The following is a 25,861-nucleotide window of genomic DNA, read 5'->3' on the forward strand; positions in this document are numbered from 1 at the left end:
ACACTTGAAGCAGAATAATTGGATCACAAAGGATTATCACAGAAGCCCCTAAACAACACACTTGATGAAACAAGTTCATTGTTTGTACCTTAAGCCCCAATGACAAAAAAAAAACTGGCAATGTGAAAAATAGAATTTTTAAACATTTTATAACTAAACAGCAGTTTTGAAATATGGTTTGTTCAGAAAACAGAGCCCAAGTCTATACAGATATATACAATTGTGAAGCTAGAATGCCACTATAAAATGTCAGAGGCACAACGTAGAAAAATTACAGCTTCAGTTTGGCAGATTAACTTTTGTTAAACTGAGTAAGAACAAATCAACATTCATAACAGTTATGTGGCAACATTTAATCATCTAAAGTATCAGCACAAAATAAATGGTTGAAGTAGTATGTCAAATGTCCCTGAGGGTTTTTTTTCCCAAAACTGTATTAGGTGTTTTTTTTTAAGTCACTTCATCTTCTTACAGTTAACATAAAAACAGTATGTATGCTACTACAACTGAAATAACTGTTAGCAAATCATATAGGGTTTGTTTCTTTTGATGTCTATGCAGGTGGCGATAGTTCATGCAGCTCTTCCATCTCACTCCATTTAAAAGTTGTTCTTTCACCACTGTTCCACGCAAACCAATGTAATTTTTGTGAAATGTTTTTGTATTTTGTAGGGATATTGTAATTGTGACAAGTTAGTGACATCACTGCAATCAACAAAGTCTGGCTTTACCATGGGACATATCCATACATTTGATTGGATTAACTAAGCTAGCAACTGGCGTCATTAGAAAATGTAATAAGGAGCCACATAATACAACCTGCATCTTGACTTTTGATACTGACACAATCTCATCTGTTATTAGGCATTTAACGAGGTACAAATTGGAGATACTGGTATTTGACGACAGATTGCAATTTTTATTATCCTCTAGCTTTACCTAACATGCTGCTGTATTGTGTCATTTTATATAAAGACTGACCATCTCTCTCCAAAATCTTTGCCTATAAATAAGATAGGCTTTTGTGGCTGAAGGAGGAACCTCAACGCACAGCAGCAAAATTGAGGAAACTACATGAAGGATTGTAGAAAGCAACAGGAGAACTTTAATAATTCTATATTATAATTGTTCTATTAACTTCTTATTACAATAACCATTTCAGAAACAGTTACAGAAAACCAAGCTGAAATTAAAAGTATCAGGCTGAGGTGAGTCGCCAGCCACTGCTAAATGCTTGTCAAAGCTCATGGTCAAGTCTTTTGCATAAATAAAAATTATTTTGGGAAAGCTAGCGACAGGCAGAAGGTGATGGAGGAAACGGTGAGAAAAATACCGGAGTTTCAAGCTGCTTATGAAACCAATCAATGCATGTCTGATATGCACATCACAAAAGAAACAAAATCTACTTTTGTCAATATTTTCCCCTACCTCAAGGATAGTACACCTTTTAACTGATTGCCACTCTATGGTTTAGTTGATGCATTTAGTATATGTAATTGAGAAATGTTACATCATGAATATATTGCACACACCATAGACTGGAAATTAGGGGCAGTTATAATCTTGGATAAAACACATTCAAAAAGTGATTCAATAGCTTTTCTGCTTTGAAACCATAAGCATGTACATCTCAAATAAATTGACAAATTATTCTGACCAACCTGACATGTTCACAGTCAATACTGAAGCCAGATTTTCTCGAAATCTCTAAAGCAGTTGTTTGTTTTCTTGCAGATTCAATTATGCTAAACTATACAGCGAGTCCAAAATGCTCACTATAACCACCATAAATCAAATTAAAAACAATAGTTTTCAGTTCAAAATACTCTCAACTCAACATTTGCTATGACTATCCAAGCTGTACCAAAGCTGGAGTTCAACCTTGATGCCACTCTGCACCACCTGCCTCAATAATCACTCACTAGTTATCATTTACTGGTCCAGCTGCAAGTGGTGGCTTGCAGAACTCAATTTTCCCTATAGGCCTTGAATTAAGTTAACAGCGCAATGGGAAATCTGCATGTATCCACTGAATCTTAGTATTATGGAAATAATTTTACACCAATTCTACCTTCCAACATAAATATTGCACTTTGCCATTAGATGATCAAACACTAAAAGGGAAACAATTTGCAGTAATGCTGCACTAAATAGTTTCACTGTTTAAAGTTCTTATTCTCTGATTTGACCAAAAATAATGTACAGAGCAATGATAAAATGGCTTCAATATCAATTTATGAACTATTTCAGATTTACAATGAAAAATACAATTATGCACATGAAAACTGAGACAGTACAGTCATTAGGATCTCAATAATGCACAACTATGGCAACAAGAAACAAATGTATTATATCCACCAATGTGACAAACATTTGGAATACAATAAGAAATTTAGTATTCTCAGAATGGAATTCCATTTCAGCATTATGGAATACTAAATACTGATGGTTGCTATGCTATCATTCATGGCAGTGGTGAGTGAGACAATTACTTTGTGTGCACACTGGAACAGCAGGAATACATTAAACACCAAATTTCCCCAAGCTTGTTGGCACCAATGCAATAAGAAAGCCAATGATAACACAGACAAGGATTACATTATAAATAATATTAAAAGGTATTTTGTATCACAGATTTGCCCTACAAAAGAGGGAAAACTTTATAAAAATACATCAAAACACATCTGTAGGCCAGCAAATGAATGAATAAATTAGAAAGCAACAAAGTTAATGTTTTACTTCTTGTTACAGAATAAAGCAGAGAAAGATAGTGAGTGGTTATTGAAACAAAACTATGTCCATTCTTTAAAAATACTGCACCATTAAAAAAATCACTGCTTTATACATCTCATCAACTTCAACCTACCAGATACATTTTGAAATAGATTCAGATTTTAAAATGATATGCAGTCAAATGCAGTCATTTTGTTAACGAAAAAAGGTAAGAATGTTTAAGCAGTAACAGTACCTTGGAAAGGCTAGGCACACCATTCCGGATAAAAACAGTGAATCAACATCACTTCAAATTAACCTCAGGAACTGTGTGACAAGCAAAATTAATGATGGCTATACAACTGGATGTCTGTTGCAAACAATTTTATCTACTTCATTCCTTTCTCTATTAAATATTTAGTTTCTCTACATGGAGATATATTAAATGGGATGCCAACAGAAACAGGTGCCATAATCTATAAATTTCCTCAATATATCCACAATATTTAAGAGGGTAGCATGATTTGCTAAATCATGTTTTAAATAGTTACTGTGACCAAAACTGCCCTGGCTTTCACTGTCACCCATTTAATTTGTTTCACAAATTAGTTATGCTGCCCGTGACCTGACACATCTATTTATTGGTCAGTTTCCATGGCAACCTATTACCTAGATTAGAAAAATCAGAAACACTGCTCCAGTCAAGATTACATTCAATAATCTAAATGTACTGCAATTTGAGGAAATGCATTAATGGCTTGATTATTTAAAAAAAAAACGTGAGATTGGTGTATTGAATTGAGTCCACTTCAGTATTTTTAATGATAACCTGCAATGATTTAAATTAAATTTGGGGATGTGCACTACAAAATGTAGCAATTTCCTACATTCTAATGCTTACAATGCTAAATGAGCATTTGGAATAAAACTGAATTCTGTATATGTTAGGGAATATGAATTATCAAAAGATCTCAAACAGACACTAAAGGGTTCAAAGGCCAATTCACTAAAAGGATTGTTTTTAGGGAAGGTGGAAAATTCTGCAATTTTTTTCCATTCAGCACTATAACCGGTAAGGATGACTTCATCTAGGGCCTTTCAGCCTGTGCATCCATTCACTGATGGAAGTGATGCAGTGCTACATTGCATTAAAATGAGGTTTGGTGTACAATACTGTATATCCTGCTTTTCAATAATAGTTTTCAGGTCCAAAGTATGCTTTATACTCACTCCTCTCCAAAAGTAATGTATCACAAAAACAGAAAGTGCTGGAGAGAGAGTTGATTATTCCAGACTGATACAGGTGAAGGGTCCTTCACCTGAAACACAGGGCCTCTTTCTCTCCAAGTGGATGTTACTCATCTTGCTAGATGTTTATGGAATGCTTTGAATTTTAGTTTCAGGCTATTTATTTTAAACTTTTTTAAAAATTCAACTTCTGTAAACTAAATCGATATGTTTTTCAGTCTATACAAGTGCCATTGGGAGGCACTACTTTGTTCCAGATGTAGACCGTAAGACATAGGAGCAGAATTAGACCATTCAGCCCATCGAGTCAGCTCTGCCATTCCATCATGGCTAATCCACTATCCCTCTCAATCCCATTCTCCTACCTTCTCGTAACATTTGATACCCTTACTAATGAAGAACACAGCAACTTCGACTTTAAATGTACCCAATGACTTGGCCTCCATTGCTGTCTGTGACAATGAATTCCACAGATTCACCATCATCTGACGAAAAAGATTCCTACTCGTTCGTTCTAAAAGGACATTCTTGTATTCTGAGACTGGTCCTAGACTCTCCCACTCTTGGAAAGAAGCTCTCCACATCTACTTTATCTCTGCCTTTCAGGCACTACACTAGATAGTGAAAACCTGTATCAGACATTCACAGCTAGCTAATAAAGCTTTCTGCTTTCCTTTAATGCGTATTGAGTTTTTAAAATAATTCTAATTACATGACTGACAATACGCAAGTAATGTGGCTAATTCACCTACACTTTAGATCACATCATGTCATCTTCCAATTACTGCTAACATCACTGTTAATTCTCTAGTACACAAGATTCTCATTTTTGTTTGTGAACAGATTATAATTTCAATATAATGAACATTTATATCTGATTAGGTTCACAGATTCCACCAACCCCACACAGTTCAAACAGACTTCAATGTCTATTAAAGGATGGTGTGCCTGGCCATTTTACACAATGTCAGAGAAACAGTTTTAACATATTATTCAAATACATAAAAGGCATCCCAACGGAAAATATGCTGGTTTTAAACTTGCAAAGGCAAGCACCGAAACAATCCAAAAATTTAGCAATATGGGCTCAGTTAGGACCATTTTCTGTGAACAGTTCTTCGTTGCTAAATGTTATGGTCTGAAAACCAGTTGATGGACTGCTCACAAATAACTTATGCTTTTTCATTCAAACATTAAAACAGCATGGCTCCAACACAATGTTCAAATATTTTTTGGTTGTCGATTAATAATTAAATCTCTCCATATTATAGCTGTACTCCAAACAAAATGGAAATTGAACATTTTAACAAATAAAAAATTTACTAAGATAAACACTTCACATTGCTTTAGAACAAATAAAATAAATATGATCCTAGTCACAAGCAGTTAATTTTACATTAAACAAGATCTCACTTCAAATGCCAACTTTTTTTCCCCCTGAAGTCAGAGAAGTGGATATAAAAAATTTAGGAGACTGCTTCATATATCTTTTATAAAAGAAATGCAATCTCCTCTTCATAGACAGCTTATTAAAATAAGCTGTCAATTACATATTGACAGCTGCCATTACATTTTGTAAGCTGCTCAAGAGTTCAGTTTTCAAAAACAATTGATATAAGAAATCGTTTCTGGCAAGTTCATAAAGAATTTCATTATTGGAATCAAATAATTTAGCAAGTAATTCATGAAAAAATTAAAATCTTAACAATGGAAGTGAAAAAGCAAAACACAGTAAATAGATCTCGCAAAATACCAAAGTTTATGAAGTATAATAAATAAGGCTGCAAGGCTATCAATAATAAAATGGCAAGTAGTCTCATTAATGTTATTACAGTAGTGAAGTTGTGCATTGTTATATATGAAATCTTAAGACAATAGTAGTACAAACACAGCATATAATATTAGCTATTTCACAGTCATTAGCTATGTCCTAGGTGAGCACTAGCATACTTTTTCCCCCCTTTTGATTCGGATCCATCCCCAGTATAGTATGTTAATATGCACCACAACCTCTTGCTGTAAGAGTTGAATAATGTTTAATTTTAATGATTCCTATAGATGTATAGCTACATGTTTTAAGGCAGTCACATTAGGTGACAAAACTTCAAATGCACTTGGTTAACTGAGGCAAACATCTGGAGTAAGATCACATGCAATCCTTAGTAATTGGATGTCATGATCCTGGATGTGTGCTCATTCTTGTCCTACTTCAAAATCAGTAAATGTACGGAAACAAGTTTCTATTATTTAGACAAAATATATGCAACGGAGATCACTATTTATAGTTTGAAACACAAAGAAAATGCAGTCATGCTCAAATGTCCAATACAACCATTGACTTTGAAACCACAATTGTCTGTGCCCCTTAAGAAGAAAAATTGAAAATTGACAGTGAGAAAGACACAACAATGAAGGTGCAACACCAACAATTGAACAAGATGTGAATACTGAGTAATGTAAGCTTTAAGGTACACTTACTTGGGTGCAGCTTATAGAAACACTTTAAAGAGTTCTACATGTGTAGGCGCATATACAGAAGATTCCGGTTAATTGGGACACATCAAGCCCAGTACATTTTGACCCAGTTAAGCAGCTAGACCAATCAGCTGAATGTTCATGGAAATAGTTAAAAAGGTATAAAAAAAAAGACAAATTCCTGTTTAATTTAGTAATAAATTATGTATTTAAATGAAATGCAGAATAGATTGGAACACTACTAATGCTACTACAGTACTTATAAAATTGTATTAGTTTCTAATAGTTATCGACAAGACGAATTCATCCGGTGTACACTGCCATGGGAGGGGTAGCATCTCCGGTGAAGGAGCTTGTCATGTCCATTATGGGGTAGTTCACTTACACTTGGGTCCCCACCGGACACTTTCAACTCTCACCTGTGCCCCCAAGTAGTGTTCGTATATGACAGCAGTCACACCTGGTACAGCACTTTGAAAGATGGGATAAATCAGATGAGGGTAGCTGGTGGGTTTCATACCCTGGTGAAAAAGGGACATGCCTGTCCTAGCTTGTGAAGTCAGCTCTGACAGACTGGACAGATGAGATCAACAGTGAGATCCAATGACCAAGAAGGTGGTTCTGCAAAGCTCTGTGAAGAGCAAAGGGCATGATAATACAGTAGTATCCACTGCAACCAAGGAAGATCCCAGTTTGTGATGACTACTCGTACCACTGGACTCGGATTTTCAAGGTTGAGAGTGAAACTGTCCCAGTGCAACAGCTTTTCCACTTTAAAAACTCTCCCACGTTTCACTACCATTGTCAGATACAACAGACAACCAACACGCTCCCATGTTCTTTTGATTGACTGTAAATGAACAAATCAACAGTGCAGATAATGGACTGCCTTCATACAATTCTTTTGACAACTATATATCCCAAATCTTCATTTTCATTGTAACATTTAAAATGATTATCAATACCTTCAGATTCTTCATAGTTCCTAACTTGCTGAAGTAGTGAAACTGTTCCATTTCACTCCTGGCTGTTTCTGGCATCTCCAAAGCCCTAATGCTTGAAACCACAGTGAGTAAAACAGTTCTGAATTGTCTTGCTGCTTATTTCTCGCCAGCTATCGGTTAAAAAAAATTAGCACACACAAATGACACTATTTAAAAACTGTTCACTCTAAGCACAGTGCTGTGTCTAACGGCCATACAAGTTCACTTGACAGACACTAGTTAGAAACCATTCGGCAAGTCTCCTGTTTCAATTAAGCAGCATAGTGTCCCAAATAAATGGCTTCCCCAACTAACCACTTTATTAAAGTTTCTCCTTTCAATGAAAATAAATGAGACGCTTTTGCAAACCCTTCTTGGACACATCTGAAGTTTAAAAACAGAAAGTCCTTTCAGCAGAAATACTGTTTCTTACTACCCCAGCATTTAAATAAAGCAATGTGCAAAATGCAAATTTCTTTGTCAAATTCTTTGCCTACGATGGGTGATTGATAATTTTGTGGCCAAAGGTAGGAGTCAAATTTAGAAAATCTAGCACATTTATTTTTCAACACAGTCCCCTCCTGCATTTACACACTTTGTCCAGCGGTCATGGAGCATACGGATCTTGGACCGTATGCAATAACTCATCGGGGGTGATTGATAAGTTTGTGGCCTAAGGTAGAAGGAGATGACTTATTAACTTCAAACTTTCTGCAAGATCACTCAAAGAGTTGTCCTGCGTGTACATGTAACGAGAGCTGTATAACTCATCTCCTTCTACCACAGGCCACGAACTTATCAATCACCCATCTGTGGACACTTTCTGGAAGTCCAAGATCCGTGTACTCCACTACCACTGGAGTAAGTGTGTAAATGCAGGAGGGGACTATGTTGAAAAATAAATGTGCTAGGTTTTCTAAAAAGGACTCCTTCTACCTTAGGCCATGAACTTATCAATCAGCCCTCGTATAAAACTAATACTTTAGTGGAAGCAAGAATGTAAACTCAGAAAGGAGCAATTAAGCCGTGTCTAAGACCTTCCACACTGATGCAAAACTGGTTTAATTGCCATTGACAAAAATCACCCTCTAGCAAAGAATTTCTAACATTACAGGCTGTTATAATCTGAGGATATAAATAAATTCGAGTCCTTTCTGACCCCTCCCACCGTGTCAATAAGGGCAACTTAATGAATAAAGCCCAGTTATTGTCAACTTCATTGAATCGACAGAAGCCGCATCCAGCCAAGTTGATAATTCAGAGTTCATGAAAGCAAAAATGTCAGAATATGCTGCTTTGATTTAAGGAAAATTCCTTATTTGTCAGTAGGGTGGCCCAATGGCACAGCAGTTTGTTCTGCTTCCTCATTGTTCCAGGGATCCAGAGAGGTCCCAACCTTGGGTGCTGCTTGCCGCTTGCATTTTCTCTCCATTACTGCTTGGACACACCAGCTTCCTCCCACGTCGGGGATGTACTGGTAGGTTAACTGACTACTGTAAATTATTAATTGGAGCAAGCTAATGGTAACAGGACCAAAGAGGGAGTTGGTGGCTGTGAGAGATGTTGTAGGGGTGTGGGGAAGTAAGCCGAGAACAGGGCCACTGGGATGGTATGCCTGGGAGGCAGCATGGGTCCAACTGGTTACTCACTGTGTTACGAACACAAAAGAATACCAGGCTATGTTGGGCAGAGAAAACAAAAATCAACCAAGATGCACAATAATTAAAAGCAAAAAGCAGCCATGATTAAAGGAACAACACACACATAAAATGCTGGTAGAATACAGCAGGCTAGGCAGCATCTATAGGGAGAAGCGCTGTTGACGTTTCGGGCCGAGACCCTTCGTCAGGACTAACCAAAAGGAAAGATAGTAAGAGATTTGAAAGTAGTGGGGGGGGGGGGGGAATGCGAAATGATAGCAGAAGACCAGAGGGGGTGGGATGAAGCTAAGAGCTGGAAAGGAGATTGGCGAAAGTGATACAGAGCCTCAGGAGAAAGGGGGGGGGGGGGGAGCACCAGAGGGAGATGGAGAACAGGCAAACAACTAAATATGTCAGGGATGGGGTAAGAAGGGGAGGAGGGGCATTAACGGAAGTTAGAGAAGTCAATGTTCATGCCATCAGGTTGGAGGCTACCCAGCCGGTATATAAGGTGTTGTTCCTCCAACCTGAGTTTGGATTCATTTTGACAATAGAGGAGGCCATGGATAGACATATCAGAATGGGAATGGGACGTGGAATTAAAATGTGTGGCCACTGGGAGATCCTGCTTTTTCTGGCGGACCGGGCGTAGGTGTTCCGTGAAATGGTCTCCCAGTCTGCGTCGGGTCTCACCAATATATAAAAGGCCACACCGGGAGCACCGGATGCAGTATACCACACCAGCCGACTCACAGGTGAAGTGTCGCCTCACCTGGAAGGACTGTCTGGGGCCCTGAATGGTCCCCCCCATCCCTTCCCACCGATCTCCCTCCTGGCACTTATCCTTGTAAACGGAACAAGTACTACACCTGCCCTTACACTTCCTCCCTCACCACCATTCAGGGCCCCAGTCAGTCCTTCCAGGTGAAGCGACACTTCACCTGTGAGTCGGCTGGTGTGGTATACTGCGTCCGGTGCTCCCGGTGTGGCCTTTTATATATTGGTGAGACCCGACGCAGACTGGGAGACCGTTTCACTGAACACCTACGCTCGGTCCGCCAGAAAAAGCAGGATCTCCCAGTGGCCACACATTTTAATTCCACGTCCCATTCCCATTCTGATATGTCTATCCATGGCCTCCTCTATTTTCAAAACGAATCCAAACTCAGGTTGGAGGAACAACACCTTATATACCAGCTGGGTAAGCCTCCAACCTGATGGCATAAACACTGACTTCTCTAACTTCTGTTAATGCCCCTCCTTCCCTTCTTACCCCATCCCTGACATATTTAGTTGTTTGCCTGTTCTCCATCTCCCTCTGGTGCCCCCCCTTTCTTTCTCCTGAGGCCTCCCGTCCCATGATCCTTTCCCTTCTCCAGCTCTGTATCACTTTCGCCAATCACCTTTCCAGCTTCATCCCACCCCCTCCGGTCTTCTCCTATCATTTCGCATTTCCCCCTCCCCCCACTACTTTCAAATCTCTTACTATCTTTCCTTTTGGTTAGTCCTAACGAAGGGTCTCGGCCCAAAACATCGACAGCATTTCTCCCTATAGATACTGCCTAGCCTGCTGTATTCTACCAGCATTTTGTGTGTGTTGTTTGAATTTCCAGCTTCTGCAGATTTCCTCATGTTTGACGATTAAAGGAAACATGGTCTTAATTAGCAAAATCATACTACCCAAAGAGAATCAACAACGTGACAACAAAAGGCAAGCATATAACATTAAAGATAAAACATTTAAAACAAATCATGAATTTCATACAATTTCACACATTCCTGATGTTACATCTATTTGGTCTATTAAAGATTAATGAAGGCTCTCCTCTGAGAAATCTTCCATTCCCATTTATTACCCTGAAACTCATTCTCTCATAGATGTCATGCAGACCCCATTTGAACTTCCTGTCTTCCACCTTTACTAGGGGTAATACACAGTGGCCACTTAGTGTATTGCAGCAGTTATGGGAAGAACATAAAAAGCAAAGTATATTTGGGGAATAAATGAATAATTTAAATACAAAAAAACAGCACACAAGATCAGGATCTGGATTACAGAAGCAGTGAGGACAGCATTACTTAATGCACTACTGTGACAATGGATTCATTCTGAATTGGCCATTCTGTCCACAGTTCAGGTCAATGTCTCTGAACAACTAAAGAGACATTCTCCTCCCTCCCCCCACCAATCTGTTGACTTTCTATTTTACAGGGAAGCAATGCTCCAAAATGATATAGCAGTACATTAAAGTCCCAATGGTAAATGCATTCCTTTGTACTCCATGCTTTTACTAAAACACCAGCAAGAAGAATTTCAGAAAAAGGCAATACATAGCCCCAGCTTTACACAATAGCCATTTGGCCCCCCCACCCCAAAAAAATCCCTTTGGCTGTTTTCTTGTGATGTTACTGACAATAATCAGAGCAAGCCCCTGAAATAACACTCACATTTGTGATGGCAATCCAATAATAAATACAACTTGGAATTTACTTCCCCCTTTGTGAGAGGAAGTGATTAACTATAAATGTTTTACTGGAAACAAACCGAATAAAACGGAGTGATGGATCAAGCAAGGGTGCCTGAATCTCACCTCTCGCTGTACCACCATAGTTACTGTGTTAATATTTTTATAGCACTTTGACTCCAACATTACCAGAGAATAATATCAATTGTACTTCTCAACAAAACCAATCAAATAACATTAAGTTTTGTCTAGTATCTATATGTTATTGATGCACAAGCTCATTTTGACAATCACATTTCTCAGTTATTCTATTGTGCAATTTTGCATCCAATCTAAAGGGTACACATTTAAATCCTGCAAGAGATCCAGAGCACTTCAAAACAACTTTCAAATGCAAATCTTACATGCTCTTGTATTTTCATAATATTGTTTCCTCATTTTTGATCTTTGTTTTAAAACTGAGACAGGTTTTCAATAGATTGGGTATTTTTTTTTACGGTTTTAATAATAATCAAAATAAATTGTTTACTAATCTTTTCCACAGTTCTGATCCATATTCCTCCAGTTGTACAAATATTTTGCACTAGTTTGATATACTAAAATTTAGAGTACAAGTTAGAATGCATCTTTTAGTGTTAGAATGTACAAAGTTAAAATGCATTTGTTGGATTAGATAGATTTTAGTCCCTGCAATGTTAAACAGCTATGACATTATAGCTGCAAACTCGTTCTAAACTTCTGAGAATCAGATGGAGGGGGGGGGATGGGGAAAAAGTTGTGTCATCTTTAAATCCAAAAGTTACCAGATCCACTGTACGTGCCACAGCTGTGCCCTCTTGTGGGATAGAAGACCATTAACCCCTGATACTTTCAAATCAAAATTTAGTCCTTTTGTGTACAATCAAGAAATTTATCAAATTGGAACAGATAGAAAATATTTTAAAACTATCGCTGTAACTTTGAAACTTACCAATCTGTTAGGAGCTCCACAGAACACAGCAAGACATTCTAAAGTTGGTAGTGCCATTTGTCAATGACACTTTCTATAAAATGTGTTAATATTCACTGAAGAGATGTTACTATTCACTTTAATGCTCCAAACCATTGCAATTTGTATTAAAAGGGACAATAAATTTCATCTTCAAGAAATATTTTCAAGTCTACGGATGCAGTTACAGCAAAGATTTTCTTAATAGTTAAACATAATTAAAATAAAGCTCCACTTCATTCACATCGAACCAGTTCTCCTAATTTTGCAGTAATTGTCAAACAGGAAGAGCTGGGTGAAGGTGGGGATTTCAGTATTTATTAATCACACTGAAACTGCATTTTAAAACAAACATTAACAGGTTAACAAGGCTCGAATATCCGGCGATTAATGTGAACATGGGAGGGGATATGAAGGAAGAGCGGGGATGGAGGGCGGTGGGGTCGAGCTGACCGTACAGAGGTAAAACCTTCTGAATTTTCAGGAGCTCCGCTCCTCGTTGCCTCTTAACTAGGCCTGTTTCTAATGATATCAAATAAAAGCGCAGCCATAACAAAACGATCTTTTATTATCTACAGCCAAGCTTCTATTTCACCTCTTTGCTGCTCCATTAAGCCATCTCAATTTGCCAAGAGCTTTCAAATAAATAATTTCTAGGGCAGGGGAATGAACACGTCTATTTTTAAAAATAAAATATGTGGGTCAAAATAGCCAGACAACAGTAAAAAAAAACAGACTCTTTCTCTAGAGCCTATTTACTCACTGTAATCAACTTACATTTCATACAGATGATTTCCAGTTCACAATGACTCCATTGCATTTGAACTCCATTTAGGGAAATTCATCAAAAGACATTTTCTTCCCCCCACCAAAAAAAAGATACAACTACAGTAACATCCCAGGAGTCCACAAGCCTTAGTGAAAGGGACCTCAGACATCCCGCCTATCTTTGCATCGATTGGCTCAGCGCAGAGTACAACTCGTCGATTGGCTATTGCAGTCGTCAATCGTCTATTGTAAGGAAGGTTAGAAGTTGCGGCATGTGCCTGATTCATTTTCGTTAAAACGGTGGGGGCAGAGACGGGAATTGATGTTACCGAAGAAATACATACAATTAGCTCAATAACTGGTGTCAATGTGATACACTTCCAACATGTTATTTGCTCACCATTTTTTCTCATTAGATTTCACCGGACCTGGAGGCTGGATTACAAAAAGCGAATGATGAGATTACGGACTCTTTACCTTTTATTTATTTTGCGGTGCCGAGAACCAAAGTATTGCCAACACTTGCCCAATAATGCATCGTTACACTCCACTCCCTATATAAAAATCGCAGCTTGTTTAAAACAACCGAAACTCAAATGGACATATCCTATATCGTATATTATTGTAGTTCGATACCAGACTTGGAAAAATATTTGTACAGAGGAAATTTAGTTCCCCATTTTTTCATATTTCGAAATTCACAGCATTGACCTATTTAAATATCCCGAATTCAGAAATTTAAAATTTAAAGGGACAGAACAGTTTGGTAAAAAGTATTGTTCCTTTGACGGAATAGGTTTATATTCTGAGTACGCCTGCCAGTTTCATGCTGCATTTATCCTACCTATGGAGAGCGGGAAACACCACTACAATAAAGTGCCTTCCCTGCATTGTAGGTTACCAACATTCGATTGATCAAGCTTTAGTTCAGGGCGATCCTATCGCAAGGACTAGTGACCCCCTTTAAAAAAAACTGTCAGAAATTTGCTTCAGGATGCTCCTTTATGCAAAAAGTCCATAATTATTAATTAGGAAGGGATCACACTTAAACCTTTTAAAGTAAATAAAATAGAAAATGCCAAAAATACCCAGCAAGTCAAGCAGCATTCACAGAGAAATGTTAGTATTTTTCACCAAAACTTAATAATTCAAGCATTTTCTATTTTTACTTTCACAATTTGGTATGTCACCAAAGACTCTCACAGATGTCATAGTGAGCATTCTAACTGGTTGCATCACCATCTGGTATGGAGGGGCCACTGCACAGGATCGGAAAAAGCTGCAGAGGGTTGTGGACTCAGCCAACTCCATCATGGGCACTAGCCTCCCCACATTGAGGACCATCTTCAAAAGACGATGCCTCAACAAGGTCACATCCATCATTAAGGTCCCCCCAACACCCAGGTCATGCCCTTTTCTCATCGCTACTATCAGGGAGGAGGGGCAGGAGCCTGGAGACACACAACTATCATTTTAGGAACAGCTTCTTCCCCTCCGCTTTCATATTTCTGAATGGGCAATTATCCAACCCATGAATATCTCACTATTTTTGCTCATTTACTGAGAGATACCATGTGATCACGCCTTTCCAGCTCAAGGAGCCATACAGCCTACAGCCCATCTCTAGCCTAATCACATGACAATTTACAATGACCAATTAACTGGTACCACCTTTGGACTGTGGGAAGAAACCAGACCACATGGAAGAAGCACAAATGCTCATGGGAAGGATGTACAAATCATCTAGACAGCGTCAGATTAATAGGATAACACAACAGCTATCCTATTGTGGCATCCTATTTAATTCATTTATTTTTATAAGTGTTATAATTTATCATTTTTAATGTATTGCACTGTACTTCTGCTGCAAAATAATAAATTCATGACACATTAGTGATTAAAACAGATTCTGAATTCTGATTCTTATTCAGATTCCTTAATTTTAAAAAAAGTGCTTAAACCATGTTTCCTCCCCCCCCCCACCATCCCCATTTTATCCCTACCATGATGCCTTTCAAGTTGTTGCTATGCTAATGCTAGTGCTCACCCAGATAACAAGTAGTATTAGCTCCAACACAACACCCTACTCAACTTTCGAATTGCTTGGACAGTGTTCCAGCTGATCATCTGCCTCTTGGGGCTTAACATCAATGAGTTTCAACTTCCTCTTTGGCGGGTTTTTCAGAGTACCCAGCCGCTCTTTCACTTTATACTCCAGGGTACTATGTGGGATTCCATATGTACTCTGCGCTTTTGAGACACTCATCTTCCCGTTCATCACCACGGTGATTGCTTCTTCAAGGATCTCATTATTATATTGCCGATAGCGTCCTCTCTTTTTTCTGGGCTGCTTTAAGTCACCTTCTGGCTCGGATGTGCCTTGTTGCTTGCTGGAGTTTGGCTGATCCACAAACGAGTCCCAGGAATCATGTCCTCCAGCAATCAAATTCACAACCCCTTTCCTGTGCCACAAATTCTGCTTCGGAAGGATCACTCTGAGTTTCCTGTGAAGTGCATTTTCAATCTGTGAATTCATGAGCAAAGGGCTGCATGTATACTGATTAGTAGCATTGGTTCCACAAGTGAGATCCATTCCTCGAATCTGCGGTATCTTCAAATCTACAGAAGTTGAGCGGGCTTGATCTTTCTTTGCATCGTGTTTTGTCTGAACCGATCCTCTCTGAAATGCAACTTGATGTGAAGTAAGCTCCTTGGCATTGGTGCACATATCATCTCCCCTGAAAGTGGCATGGTCCAGATTGAATTCATAATGTGGTTTGGCCCAAGGGGCCTCTCTGGCTAGAACTAAGTGCTGAGCACGGTGCTGAGATGTTGCTCCAAGGTTGGACGTGGAAGATGCCTCATTCCTGTTTATAGTTTCCTCACCCTTTTGGGCTGATCGAGTCAGTGGTATTTTTAGAATAACAGACGATCCATAACCATCCTGTGTCACGGTCTGAAAGCTTCTTAGCGACTTTGGAAAGGCCCCTTCAATACTTTGCGATTCGCTGTCCGAATGTTGCTGGCCGATTCTCCCTGGACGCCTAGGATTGGATGGAAGGAAACTCAGGTGAGCAGGAGTCGCACAGGCAGGAAGGGATGGATGGGGTCACTCCTTTATTAGAAGAGCTTGCTTGGGTAACATCACTATGAATCTATAGATGTTAATAACCTCATCCTCTGCATCAAATTTTATTTTTATTTAAATGGTTAGAAAATATTCACCAACATTCCAAAATAACTTAAATTGAAGGGTGAAATCAAAAGCTCCCTGAAGATACAAAAATTACTATAGTTGTGAGGGCAGTCAACATTTTATAAATATATTTCTGGTGAATGGACTTGGACAATTATTCTATTAACAAAGGCTTACTTAGCACTCATCATTCTACAAATGTGACATTACTTATAAACAAGTAATAAGAGTCAGCCAAATGATGCAGATTCACCAATACCACAATATAAATTATTGCACTAATTTTTCAATAATTACATCAATTTAAAACTACTATTTTGATTAATCTAATTGGAAAGTTACCAATAATTTATTTGTGCTTGCAAAAATGACTTTCCTACTTTCCATAACTCTCTTCACATATCTTGGAAAAGGGAATACAATATATGCAAAGCCAAAGGGAAATATTAGAGGGATAGGACTATATACTATACAAATCTTTCAAGTGATTGGCCAAATGATCATTATGTTGTAAAAATTCTAAGGTTTCAAATCAGTCCATTCCATTCTCATCCACAAAAGTTCACTTTCTAGTGAAAGTCACTGTATAGATACAAGGAGTAGAAACTTGCTTGTAATTTTTCTTCCTAGTCAACTAAAGGAGACTTATGTCCACTCAGCTATGATCATATTAATTGGCACATACATGGAGTTAACCTAGCACCTCACTTTTCTATGTGGCCTGGATATTTAGTGCATTAGTCAAATGAGATATTTAGGAATATGATATTGTTTTATATTGACTATATTAATAGAATACCCATAGCAGACCATTTGCCAACCTCACTGGCATCAACTTTTTCAAAGAGCTATCCAATTTGTCCCAATCCCTGCTGCCATGTACTGACTCAAAAATACTTATCCAACATTGTCTTAAAAGTTACTACAGTTATTTGCTGACACAACCCTTTCAGGCAATGCATTTCAGATAGGTCTGGGGCCTGTACTCACTGGAGTTGAGAAGAATGAGGGTGGGGGGGGGGTGGAATCTTACTGAAACCTATTGAATATTGAAAAGGCCTAGATAGTGGAGAGGATGTTACCTATAGTTAGGGAGTTTAGGACCAGAGGGCACAGCCTCAGAAAAGAAGAGCATCTCTTTAGAACAGATTTGGAAGAATTTCCTTAGACAAATGGTGGTGAATCTATGGAATTCATAAGCCACAGACAGTGGTGCAACACATTTAAGGTGGAGGTTGATAAGTTCTTAATTTGTCAGGGCATCAATGGTTATGGGGAGAAAGCAGAAGAAATGGATTGAAAGGGATAATAAATCAGTGATGATCAACTGGTAGAGCAGAGCCAGTGGACCAAATGGCCTAATTCTGCTTGACATATTATGATCTTATAATCACCTGCTACATAAAGAGATCCTTTCTTATCCAACTCTTTCCAAATTACTTTAAATCTGCATCCTTTGGTTTCTAACCCTCATGCCATTAGCAGTATTTTCATCCTCACCGACTCCAGCAAAATCTTTCACAGCCAAATGTAACATCTCAAATTGCAGATCATTTATCAAATGCTTACTTACCTGATCTGGCTGGCACATTATTCAAAACCACATTGTGATAGTTTTACACTTTAAAGAATTTGAAAATGGATCACAATCAGATTAACATATGAATAATAAAAAATTGTTGTAATAAGTATTAATAGTGAAACTTGAAAGTATAGAGTTAATAATAATGCATTTGGTCACAACCAAATTTGTGGTAAAGTCTATATGCAGCAAGTCTACTGTGAAGATTATAAAAGGTCCCTACTAGATTCTTAAAGTCAAAATATCATCTTGATCTGAAAGTATATTAGTATTTATTTATTATCTCTGACCCAGATCCTGGAATCTTCCACCCAACAATACCATGGACTCCCTTCACCAGAAGAATTGCAGTGATTTAATATCACCACCACCTCTTCAAGGGCAATATGTGTTGGTCTGAGCAATGATACCCTCACTCTCAACAAGAATAATGATACATACAGATTCAAGAAAGGATTAGATATATTGGGAAGATGACCCTACTATGTAGCAGCTGCCTGTGTGCAGAGATAGTTTAGTATAGACACCTTACTGCCTTTGACCAAGGTGACTTTGATAAATGTAGAAAAGAATTTTTACTTTGACTTCACACAGCTGACAGGTATATACTGATGACTTCAGCCAATCTAGTCTTGAGAAATAATTAATAAGCTAATTAGTTAATGAGTATTATACACTACCTCTAGTTTGTTCCAGGAAAGTGTCTTATATTTCACTTATAATAATAGTTAAATTGATAGGCCAAATCCAAAACTGTCAATAAATAGGATACTCTTTCTTATCATGGATTAAGACCATAAGACATGGTAGCAGAATTGAATTGACTTTATTTCTTACATCCTTCAGACATGAGCAGCAAAAATCTTTACGTTATGTCTCCAACTAAATGTGCAATCATATTAATTTTAAATAATTTATAATAAATAGAACAGTCAATGTAATATAGAGAACACTCAAATCAATGTGAGTTCATCAGTCTGATGGCCTGGTGGAAGAAGCAGTCCCGGAGCCTGTTGGTCCTGGCTTCTATGCTGCGGTACCAATTCCTGGATGGTAGCAGCTGGAATAGATTGTGGTTGGGATGGCTTGAGTCCCCAATTATCCTACGGGCCCTTTGTACACACCTGTCATTGTAAATGTCCTGAATCATGGGCCATTCAGCTACAAAGTCTGCTCTGCCCATATCATTGTGGTTGATTTATGACTCCTCTCAAACCCATTCTCCTGCCTTCTCCCAATAACCTTTGATACCCTTACTAATCAAGAACCTATCGACCTTTGCTTTAAATATACCCAATAACTTGGCCACCACAGCCATCTGTGACAATGAATTCCACATTTTCACTGCCCTTTGGCTAAAAAATTCCTCTTCATCGGTTTTAAAATAACAGATTCCAGCTAAACACTTTTAATTTAGATTATTACCCTGTAAGCAGTACACATTCATTCCCATTAATGATACCAATACTAGCATTTCCATCCAGTCCAGTTTAAGCTTTTCTTTAGCCAGTGTTTCCCATATGATTCAGATGTTCCATTGGTTTTACAACTTGATGGATTACTTGAAATCAGATTGTCCTGGTTGCTATCCCAAAATATCATATGCAAGCCTGACTTTAACTCTATTTAAAATTACAGTCTGGGCCTCTGTTTCAATTCTCCTTTGTAGAGCTTCCTACATCTTCTTGGAGATTTTGAGAACTCCTTTCAAGACTAAAGCCAAAGTCCTCCCTCTTTATCTGATAAGTTCCAAAACATTAAGGAACAACGCCACAGTTCATCTTGTACGTTGGTAACTTAAAAGGGGAGATTACACAACACGTAATGTAGCCCAAACATTCTATGCTGCTGATTTTTTTTGTAAGTTTCAAATAATTACTTCTCTTGTTCTATCTAGTCCAGTGCTGGAGAATACCTTTCACTGACTAATCAGACATTGAGCAAAGATAATTGTGTTCTGCAAGTCTCCTGTGGCTGAATTCATGAATGAACCTGTCAGAGTCCATAGATTCTTTATAATGTTCATGGAGGCTCTGGCTGTTCTACTCCTACTCACTTTATACAATTCTATTTTGATTAATTTATAATCAAAAACCTATTGTAAATTAGTTTTAACTAGATAAGAGGAGTGAACCAGTTTTCCTGCTAAGCCTTAAAAAGGGAAAGATTTAAAGTAAAACAAAAGCAATTAAAAAAAGTTTTCGATGAAAAATGGTCCCTTAAATTTAATTCTATTTGGAATTCTATGTATATTAGCTAATTTCCATACAAATTCACAAGAGATCATAACCCATTACACTCAGTGATCCACTAATCCAAAACTTAGAAAGTACTCTTTCTGCTGCAGTTTTATATTATGCAATCTTGCCAATCAACAAAGCTGGGCACAGATACACCAACTAATGAAGATTAGAACTTCAGAAAGATCAATACCAAAACCATTTCAACCAATAATAAATACAAGAAACGGCACATTTTATACAGTAGTAACTTCAGAACAGCAAGACAAGGCATCACCAAGCATTCAGTTCACGTGGTGCACTTTGATAAATAAACAGAAAATGAAACCTTGCAATGATCTAGCAAACAACCTTTTTTGTTCAAAATCAAACAATGTAAACTAGGAAATTCATTATAGACCTCCAGGCATATCGATTTGTGTCACTGAATGGAAATGCATTTCTGTCAAGTCTCATGTGTTAGTGAAAGTATTAACCAACCGTTGTTTATTTTGTACTATTCTTTCAGTAAAACATTCTCCAAGTCAATAGAAGCTACTAGATGTTTTCTTCAAGACCAGTTTCCAGAGAAATCTACAAGGCAAGGCAGACGACGATTCTCACTGTTCAGACATATTTTCAGCCTAGGCATCAACAATGGGAACTTAAATGCCTGTCATAATTTGGAGCCAACAATCCCACATTCAGTTGCCCACATGGCCCATGAGGAACTTTCATTTCCAGCAGACTCAAGACTTTTCTTATGTACAAATTAGCCGGACAACTAAGTTCTTCCACGACTCTAAATTTCAACCACAATTTGTGATAACACCATAATAAAAAAAAACAAGATATTACTTCTGATGCCACCAATGATAGCTGCTAATGTTACTGACACAGAAATTAAACAAGATTGCAATACCACAGTAGCTCAGTAAATTGACACGCCACCCTAATTGATGGTATTAAGTGGGAATCCTTGGTAAAGAGGGGTTCTTCAATGCTATGCAGTGCTTAAACTGGAAAGGTCATATGGATACAATGCTGAGAGGTGGGTGGCAGGTGGGGGAGGTACTTACTGATAGTAAATATTTGTCTGAAAACATCGAACAACAGAACCACAAGAAAACATCTGCAGATGCTGGAAATCAAAGTAATACACACAAAATGCTGGAGGAACTCAGCTGGCCAGGCAGCATCTGAAGCAGAAAAAAAAAGAGTAATCAGTCGACGTTTTGGGTTAAGACCCTTCATCAGGACTCATTAGCTTACATAGCAGAACCTTGTTTTCCCTTAGAGGCCCTTGTTCAAGGTCCTATGAATTGTGTGAATTGCCCACTTCCCAGGTTCAATATGTAAAAGGAATTGAAATACTAAATTCTAGCATAGACACTGAAAAATGTTGGGCAACATTGTCTGTTATTGTAACTTAGATAGTTTGTATATTAAAGCAGAAATTTTAATATAATAACTCCACCTTCTCTGGAACTCTAGATTTTAGTGGAAACCTGATGTTATGTATTACTGGTCATTATTCCCCAATTAAGTCAGTAGAGAACATTACAAGAGCTGTAAAGCAAAAATCCAGCAGATTCCATAAACTTTCCAACTAATGAACAAGCTTATGGTTACTCTACAGGAATTAACACAAGTTACTCAATGCCTTACTAAACCAAGTATACATGAGAACTTGCACTTCCCTACTTTCATATGGAGTTCTATCAGTCATGCTGTAGAATCTCAATGTCATCTTTTGGTAGCCAAGTTGGACTTGCCCAGTGAGCAGCAGCACAATGAACAGCAGCAATTTCATCTAAATCCACTGCAGGTGGTTGATAAAAAAAAAAAGGCAACACTTCGCAGCAGTTTTTGGAGTTGAACTGTGCCCAATTACGAAACAGGATTCAATAGAAAGGACGAATAAAAATAAAGCAGGTGCAAATGGACAATGTATAGTGCCTATAAAAAGTATTCACCCCCCTTAGAAGTCTTCATGATTTATTGCTTTACAACATTGAATCACAGTAGATTTAATTTGCTTTTATGACACTGTTCAAAATCAAAACTATTATATCAAAGTGAAAACAGATCTCTACAAAGTGATCCAAGTTATTTACAAATATAAAACAATAATTGATGCATAAGTATTCCCCCTTTTAATATGACACACCAAATTATCACTGGAACAGCCAATTGGTTTTAGAAATCACAGTATTAGTTAAATGGAGATCTGTTTTTGGAGACCTGTGCACAATCAAGGTGTTTCCATTGATAGTAGTAAAAATACACCTGTATGTAGAAAGTCCTACTGCTGGTGAGTCAGTATCCTGGCAAAAACTACATCATGAAGACAAAAGAACATTCCAAGTTATTCCATGAAAATGTTATTAAAAAGCACAAGTCAGGAGGAGATGGTTACAAGAAAATGTCCATGTCACTGAATATCCCTTGGAATATAGCTAAGTCAATCATAAAAAAAAAAATGGAAAGAATACAGCACAACTGTAAATCTGCCTAGAACAAGCTGTCCTCAAAAACTGCAAAACCGTGCAAGAAGGGGACTAGTGAGGCAGGCCATATCTTCTAGGGAAGATACAACTTGACAAAAAGGGCAGGTTACACATGAATTCAAAGGGGACCAATATCTTTGCAAGCAGGTTTGCTAGAGCAGTTTGGAAGGGTTTAAACTAATATGGCTGAGGGGGTGGAAACCGGAGTGACAAGGCTGAGGATGAGGTAGTAGGTTTACAAACAGAGGCATTATACAGAATAAGGTAGATAAGCTTGTAGCAGTTACAAGTTGGCATGTATGATGTAGGCATCACTGAATCGTGGCTGAAAAAAGATTATAGCTGGGAGCTTCATGTCAAAGGATACACATTGTATTGAAAGGACAGGCAGGAAGGCAGAGGGGATGCCATGGCTATGTTGGTAATAAATGAACTCAAAAAAATAAGGGGTAGCATAGCATCAGATGGTGTAGAATCATTGTGAGTAGAGCTAAGGACTACAGGGATAAAAAAAGACCCTGATGGGAGTTTTATACAGATCCCCAAATAGTAGTAAAGGTATGGTCTACAAATTACAATGGGAGATAGAAATGCATGTCAAAAGGGCAATATTAGAATAGTCATGGGGGATTTCAATATGCAGGTAGGTTGGGAAAAATCAAATTGGTGCTGGATCCCAAGAGGGAGAAATCACTAGAATGTCTATGAAATTACTTTTTAGAGCAGCTGATTGTTAAGCCCACTAGGGGATCAGGCATTCTTGATTGGGTGCTGTGCAATGAACCAGAATCGATTAGAGAGCTCAAGGTAAAGGAACCCTTAGGGGATGGTGATTATAATTTGATAGAATTCACCCTGCAATTTGAGGAGAAGCTAAAGTCACAATGTATCAGTATTATAGTGGAGTAAAATTACAGGAACATGATAGAGAAACTAGCAAAATTGATTGGAATAGAACAGTAGTGGGACGATGATGGAGCAGCAATGGCTGGAGCTTCTGGGGGCAATTCTGGAGGTGCAGAATACATCCCAAACAAGTATTCTAAATGCGGGATGATGCAATCATGGCTGACAAGAGAAGTCAAAGCCAACATAAAAAACAAAAAGAGAGGGCATATTATAGAGCAAAAATTAGTGGGAAGCTTGAGAATTTGGAAGCTTTTAAAAACCAACAGAAGGAAACTAAAAAAGCCATCGAGGGAAAGATGGAACACAGGCAGTCCCCAAGTTACGAACGAGTTCCATTCCTGAGTCCATCTTTAAGTCGGATTTGTATACAAGTCAGAACAAGTACATCCGGTATTATTCACCGTCAGTTAGTCAAACGTTTGTCTTAGTATATACTTTACCTTTCTATGCAGATAAAACACTTAAGAAACGTATGTATTCCTATAATTAAACCACTGTGTTGCTTAGTAATAATTGTAGCTTTCATCGGGGCAGGGCCTTTCACATGCTCCATTATTCTCACTTTATCCTTTAAAATTGTTCCTATCGTTGACCGACTGTAGCCTAACACTTTTCCAATGACCGATTGCGTTTCACCTCTTTCCAAATGCTTTATTATTTCCACTTTATTTTCAATCGGTCCCGACCTCCACCGGCTCCCGAGGTCCTCTGGGTCCTAAGGACCACTGCACTAAATTCCCTGGGTCTTAAACTCCACCGCACTAGACAGTTCAAATGGGACAAGTGGGGGTTGGGCTGGGTTTGGGTATTTGATCCTCCACAATATTCTGCGTGGGAATTTAAACTGGAGGTGGCAGAGTTTTTTTTTTAAAAACGAGGCCAAGTTGCGAGCTTGACATCAACCCGGCGCGGGAGCAGTCTGTCACTGGATCGAACTCAGGAACCTATGTTCTTGAGCCCGGCGCTGATCTCACTGCGCCACCAGCTGACCAAAACGGCAGGGGCAGGGTCAGGGTGAATCTTGCTAAGAAAAATTTAAGCCAAATACAGAGTTACACACTCAACACAGTATCAACGGCAACGACTTAAAATGGCGGAAAGCGTTCTCCTTCCTCGGTTCGTAAGTACAAGTTGTCCGTAAGTCGGACGTTTGTAACTCAGGGACTACCTATACAAAGGTAATTTGTCTAATAATATTAAAGAGGAAATCAAAAGTTTTTCCAGGTACATAAAGTGTAAAAGAGAGGTGAGTAGATATCAGATCACTGGAAAATGATGCTGGAGAGGTAGTAATGGGGACAAGGAAATGGCAGACAAAGTGAGCAAGTATTTTCCATCAGTCTTCACCGTGGAAGACACCAGCAATACGCCACAAGTTTGACAGTGTTGGGGGCAAAAGTGTGTGAAGATGCCATTATTAGGGAAAAAGGTTCTTGGGAAACTGTAAAAGGTCTGAAGCTTGACAAGTCACCCGGACCAGATGATTTACACCCCAGGGTTCTGAAAGAGGTGATTGAAGAGATTATGGAGGCATTAGAAATGATCTTTCAAGAATCAATTGATTCTGGCATAGTTCCAGAAGACTGGAAAATTCCAAATGTCACTCCACTCTTCAAGAGAAGGAGGTAGAAGAAAGGAAAGTTTAGGCCAGTTAGTTTGAACTCAAGGTTGGGAAGATGTTGGAGTCAATTGTTAAGGATGTCATTTCAGGGTGCTTGGAGGTGCATGGTAAAATTGGCCATAATCAGTATGGTTTTCTTAAGAAAATATCTTGCCTGACAAATCCTGTTGAAATTCTTTGAAGGGAAAACAAGCGGGAAAGACAAAAGGATGGTGGATATTGTGTACTTGGATTTTCGGAAGGCCTTTGACAAGGTGCCACATGTGAGCCTGCTTAACAAGAGCACAGCCCATGATATTACAGGAAAGATACTAACATGAATAGAGCATCAGCTAACAGGCAAGAGGCAAAGAGTGGGAATGTAGGGAGCCTTTTCTGGTTGGCTGCTGGTGAAAAGTGGTGTTCCACAGGGGTTTGTGCTGGGACAGCTTCTTTTTATGTTATATGTCAATGATTTGGATGACAGAATTGATGGCTTTATAGCAAAGTTTGCAGATGATATGATGATAGGTGGAGGGGCAGGTAGTTTTGAGGAAGCAGAGAGG

General features: G+C 38.3%; 2 protein-coding genes across 11 annotated transcripts in view; one reads left to right on the top strand and one right to left on the bottom strand.

Annotated features, from left to right (window-relative positions):
• LOC140715178 (slit homolog 1 protein-like) overlaps positions 1-5,114 on the top strand; it is a 322,282-nt gene extending 317,168 nt beyond the window's left edge. Inside the window, exon 38 of the mRNA XM_073026998.1 lies at positions 673-5,114. Within this exon, the coding sequence (XP_072883099.1) occupies positions 673-683 (11 nt within the window). The 3' untranslated portion in view covers positions 684-5,114. The remainder of the gene's footprint in view (positions 1-672) is intronic.
• LOC140715176 (uncharacterized) overlaps positions 1-25,861 on the bottom strand; it is a 108,532-nt gene that overhangs the window by 24,023 nt on the left and 58,648 nt on the right. For 2 of the 10 annotated variants that reach the window (XM_073026994.1, XM_073026995.1), the window contains exon 1: positions 13,289-15,232. The exons of 7 other annotated variants lie outside the window; for them this stretch is intronic. Coding sequence is in view for 1 of the 3 variants with exons in the window: in XM_073026993.1 (XP_072883094.1) it covers positions 21,356-21,408 (53 nt within the window). In the remaining 2 variants the exon portion in view is untranslated. Of the gene's footprint in view, positions 1-13,288; positions 15,233-21,355; positions 21,476-25,861 lie in introns of those variants that run through there. One more of the 10 variants, XM_073026993.1, reaches the window with a different exon arrangement.

Source organism: Hemitrygon akajei, chromosome 23 (genome assembly GCF_048418815.1).
Source record: "Hemitrygon akajei chromosome 23, sHemAka1.3, whole genome shotgun sequence".
Taxonomy (NCBI): Eukaryota; Metazoa; Chordata; class Chondrichthyes; order Myliobatiformes; family Dasyatidae; genus Hemitrygon; species Hemitrygon akajei.